At 41.0% G+C, this 4,867-nt stretch overlaps 1 protein-coding gene across 2 annotated transcripts in view; it reads left to right on the top strand.

The window, feature by feature from the left end:
- The first annotated feature begins 313 nt into the window (after window positions 1–313).
- RNF185 (ring finger protein 185) overlaps window positions 314–4,867 on the top strand; it is a 7,134-nt gene continuing 2,580 nt past the window's right edge. The window contains exons 1-4 of one of the 2 annotated variants that reach the window (XM_008948797.1): window positions 314–556; window positions 2,186–2,204; window positions 2,829–2,941; window positions 3,466–3,520. In XM_008948797.1, coding sequence (XP_008947045.1) covers window positions 375–556; window positions 2,186–2,204; window positions 2,829–2,941; window positions 3,466–3,520 — 369 coding nt within the window. In that variant the 5' untranslated portion in view covers window positions 314–374. The remainder of the gene's footprint in view (window positions 557–2,185; window positions 2,205–2,828; window positions 2,942–3,465; window positions 3,521–4,867) is intronic. The other variant, XM_008948798.1, reaches the window with a different exon arrangement.

The following is a 4,867-nucleotide window of genomic DNA, read 5'->3' as shown; positions in this document are numbered from 1 at the left end:
TATGACTAGGTGAGCTCATTCTTCTCATAGGAAATGGTATTTATGAGAAAATAGAGTGGTTTTGTTTTGGCTGTGGATCTCAGTTGCTTGTCAGTAACGTTAAAATATAGGTCACATATCAGCCAGGTCATACTACAGGACTTTAAAGTAGCTTAGTTTCTAAAAAAAGATCTCTCTTGGCTATGTTAAACTAAAACCATCAACAATAGGATTCAAGTGCTTCTTAGGTAGCTGACTACCAGTTTGGAACAGCACTAGAATGCAACGTTACAATGCCAAGAAGTTGTCTGGGGTTGTTTTTTTTTTCCCCTTTCTCAGTGCTAGGATTCCAACAAGAAAATATTTTTGATTTTGTATCTGGGTAGTTCTTGAGGATGGCAAGCAAAGGACCCACAACTTCTGCATCAACGAAGAACTCCAGTACTGGAGGGACCAGTGGCAGCAGTAGCAGTAATGGTGCTGGGGACAGTGCTAATCAGGACAACACTTTTGAATGTAACATCTGTTTAGACACTGCCAAGGATGCAGTTATCAGCCTGTGTGGACATCTCTTCTGGTAAGTACTCAACCCACACAGATAAAGCAGGACACCGTATATCTCTCGGATCACCTAAAAGCCTATGGGTTTTATAATTCTAGATGTTCAATAGAATGTATTGTATAAAATGAATAAGGACCGTGGGTTTTGTTTTGCTCCCCAACTGTTCTGCTTTGCTTCTGTTCCTGGGACTGGGTTTCTTGCATCTTAAACTTCTTGTACCTCTGGATTATTTTATAAAAGCAAACAAGCAAGCAGCCCCCCGTAGACAGTTTGATGTTGATTGACACTGCTTGCTTATTTGTGTTATTTTATTTGTACTGTCTGGGCTAGCATAGAAATCTTGTTCAGAATAAATTCCTTTCTTTTCTTCAATTACCTAAACCTACATCTGAAATTGTGTTCTGGAGACCAAATTGTATGTTTCATACTTCCTACAGGCTTGCTCTTTTTCCCTTTGAAACCGTAAAAAAATTGTTTGATATCAAGCTTTTTCATGTGGGCTATTTCTGTTCTTCCACGGTACTGCAGTTGTCATGCTAACTTTTCAGTTCTTTGACCTGACTTAGGAATATATCACATGAATACAATGAAGCGTTTTTTATTTGGGTAACTTGGTCTAGAATATACTCATTCTTGGATGTTAAGAAGTTATTAAGGACATGGCCAAATGTTGGTTTATTTGTTTTGGGATTGGTTGATTTTACACATTAGTCTAAATTCTACTTTTTTATTAAATAAGAGGACTAAAAGAGGATTTATTTTCTGTGTAAATGTATATAACATCTGAAAATCCCAGGTTTTATTCTAGGACAAAATGGAAAATCACTTGCTGATGGCATGTTAAGATAAAATTAGATTAAATTATTACACAAAAGGATTTGGAAGAATGGAACCTTAAAAAATAGCATATATCTCCTCTGAATAGTGTTGTCAAGATCACTTTGAAAGCAGATGGTTCCTTACAGGTCTTATCTCGTAGCTTGCTTGTTTGCCTTTGACCTTTTTTAAATTGCCATGTTAATTTAATCTTAAGAGTAGTTCTGTATAATAGGGATTTCTCTGCCCTGAGCAACTGGGTCTGATCGCAGTAGCTTACCCTGCTCTGAGCATCAGGTTAGACTGGAGGCCACTTAAGGTACCATGCAGTTTGAATTATTCCATGATTCTGTGAATGTGGCCAATGTTTTAGCTAGAAGTCCCTTGCATGACTTCTTTTAAGGTCCTGAAGTTTTGTTGCTGACATCTACCTCATTTGCATCTTGGATCAGAGATATCTTTCCATGGTAGCAGTGGAGAAAATCTCTACAGTAAACACTGAGATTAATTAAACCTCTGTATGGGCCTTTGGTGTGGATGAGTACCCAGGAATCAAAGGGGATATGCAGAGAATCACAGTAGCAACTTCATTAGATTGCATAACCTGAAAAGACCTGTGGAGATCAAGCTTGGGCTGTGCTTTCAAAAATTATTTTAATAATGGGAGGTTATGGAACTGGCCCAGCTGGATTCCAGGATTCTGTTGACTCCAAGCTATGCTGTCTGTGGTATACCTCATACATTTGTTGGATTGAGTTGTTAGTAACTAATTCTATTTTCCTCTCTTTTTCTGCTTTGTGAACAAATTTGTCCTGGGAATGCTCACAGTTGGCCTTGTTTACACCAGGTAAGACAGGTTTCCTTTTACTTTGTCTTTCATCAGCTCCTGTTACTCAGTAAAGCCCTTGGTTCTCTGGAGTATCCCCTCTTTTTCAAACACGCTGCTTCTCTCTAGGGCAATCGTAACCTGCTAATGCAACTTCCCGTGCAACACCTTGCAATCTCCAGAATGGAAACTTGGATTCTGTTCCACTTGTCTCCCACTCCTGGGGTTCTTAAACACCGAGTATGCCTGGTTTTTGGCAGGAGAATTGCTGTAGGCAGTTCACAGGAGTTTAGTGTGCAGGCCTAAGTGCTGAAAGTACTTATCTTTGCATATGTAGTGTTTTACATGGTGGTTCCAGGAGGGTATCCATACCAGCCCTTGGCCTGTGCAGGACTGTTGCTACTGTTTATTTCTTCATATTTGCCTCCAGTGCAGTTCTGAGTATGTACACATCAGCAAGTGGATTGTTCCAGAACAATAGTCAAAATGCCAGCTCCAGCTTGGAGAGTACTTGGCAGTTATTAAAATATTTTGCTCTACAGCTTTATGAGAAATTGCCAAAATCTCTCTGCCTAGCTGCAAGTGAGGTTTGTGTGTTGTTGTTTTCATGATCTTTTATACAGTTTTCTTATAATTTTTTTTTAGTGGCTAGAGACCAGGCCAAACAGACAAGTGTGTCCTGTATGCAAAGCAGGAATCAGTCGAGATAAAGTTATTCCTCTGTATGGAAGAGGTAGCACTGGGCAGCAGGACCCCAGGTAAGACATCTAAATGCAATTATTTTTGTGTGAAAACTAAAGATGAAAATTTAGTTTAAGGTCTTATGATGAAACTATCAAGGTGCTGATTCATAACTTGAAATACGTCATCAAAAGACATCGAACTGATAGTTCTGCCAAATACTTCTGGCTTTCTCAGGGCCTGGGCTTGCACACCTTATTTCTTGTCTAACTGGCAGTTTAATTTGAATTGGGTGTTAATTATCAGTTACAAGTGGCAGGTTGCAGTAAATGTTCTCTGACTGGAGAAGTTTATATAAAATGTTCACGTTCTCACTTTCTAGTCTTTGTAATGGGACTTTGTTACTCAGAAGTGCAGTGTCTTAATTCAGTGATGTGATGCTGAAGGTTTGTAACCTGAGGGGTCTGCTCGCTCACACTACCTCAGCTCTGCTGCAGCATGGCCCTGTGAGAGCTACTCTGTTCTGTCTTCTTAGCCAGGCTATTGCAGATGCTACTGTCATGTATCCTTCCATTTGACCTAATTTCACTACTTCCTCCAGAGAGAAAACTCCACCACGACCCCAAGGCCAGAGGCCTGAACCGGAGAATAGAGGGGTAAGTGGAAAAGTGAGCTCAGGCAGATAAGTTGTTTTTCTTTGTGATGGTATTTACTCATCCTGGAGGACATAATGTGTGCATGAAGTCCTGTGTGAGGATCCTGTAGTTTACATTTCTTGGTCTCCCCCAGTAGGTTGTTCATAACTGCCACGTGGCAGAAACCTCCATTCCCACAGTACTGTTCAACATCCCAAAGAATGGGCTGACTTGAATCATTCTTCTTGAAAACAGCCCTGTGTGGCATCACTGGAAATGCTCTTCATACTTGATTATTCTCCATGCATAACAAGGAACGCTTTGCTTTGAAACTTCTTTGTGGAAGTTTATTTCCATCAAACTGTATCAGTCATGGAAATGTATAATCTGTGTGTGAACTTACTTTTTGGCACTGACACCTGCTTCTAGCACTTCTATGGGATGTTACTGTACCATGGCATTACAAGTGAAAGAATGTAGGTACCTGTTGGACACATGTTTATTTGAAGAGGGATCTGTGGTTCTGTTGAGATGACATAGGATGAATGTAAACAGCTGCTGGCATAGGTTGAACAGCCGTGGGAGTGGGCAGGAGGACAGAGCACGGTGTTCTCTACCACAGTGGCAGCAAGCATGACCTGATGAAACAGTTGCCTATTTCCATGTAACTCAGCCCTGGCTCCTCAGAGAGCATTTGTATACCTCATGCTTCAAGCAAACAACTCTGCTGGGTGTGATTAAGGAACATTTCTGTGTTAAATGTATTGGGAACTCAGCTGTTCCCTCTCGCTAGGGATTTGCCTTCTTATTAAATCAGCTGCTATACCTTGTTTGAACCTTTTAGCTGGTGCTGCCATAACTTGGAGGAATCTGGTATGAAGACACGCAGTAGGGGTTTTCCTCCTGTGCCCCACGGGTGCAGGACCTGCCATGCAGAGTGCTTTGCTTTCCCTGAGAGTTAGTGGCAAAATGCTTGAGAAGAGTCATAGTCAAAAGACTGACTCCTCAAATCAAGGATCAATCCACAAATGTCTGGCTTTTACTACAGGAGTGAACTCACCTTTGTCCTCCTGCTGTTTGGAGGTGATAGACCAGGGGCTTTTTCAGAACTGGTGTCACTGTTTTAGTTGTGAGATGAGAGGCCAGTTTGCTGGATTACCCAACATAGCGACTGTGTGCTCTCCACAGTTTGTAAACATGACACCACTGCTGGGATCCATATATGGTTGGGTCTCAAATACTACACTGCTTTTATACAGTGGAATTCATCTTGACTGAGAAGACATCTTTTGACTTGATGTGGTGTTTTTAGTCTGGATCCCATAGGGGTGGATGATGTTGCATTGTAACTCTTCCTCTTTTCCTCCT

This window comes from Merops nubicus, unplaced genomic scaffold (genome assembly GCF_000691845.1).
Source record: "Merops nubicus isolate BGI_N331 unplaced genomic scaffold, ASM69184v1 scaffold44181, whole genome shotgun sequence".
NCBI lineage: Eukaryota > Metazoa > Chordata > Aves > Coraciiformes > Meropidae > Merops > Merops nubicus.
The sequence above is the reverse complement of the archived record's forward strand: the minus strand, read 5'-3'. Positions and strand labels throughout refer to the sequence as shown.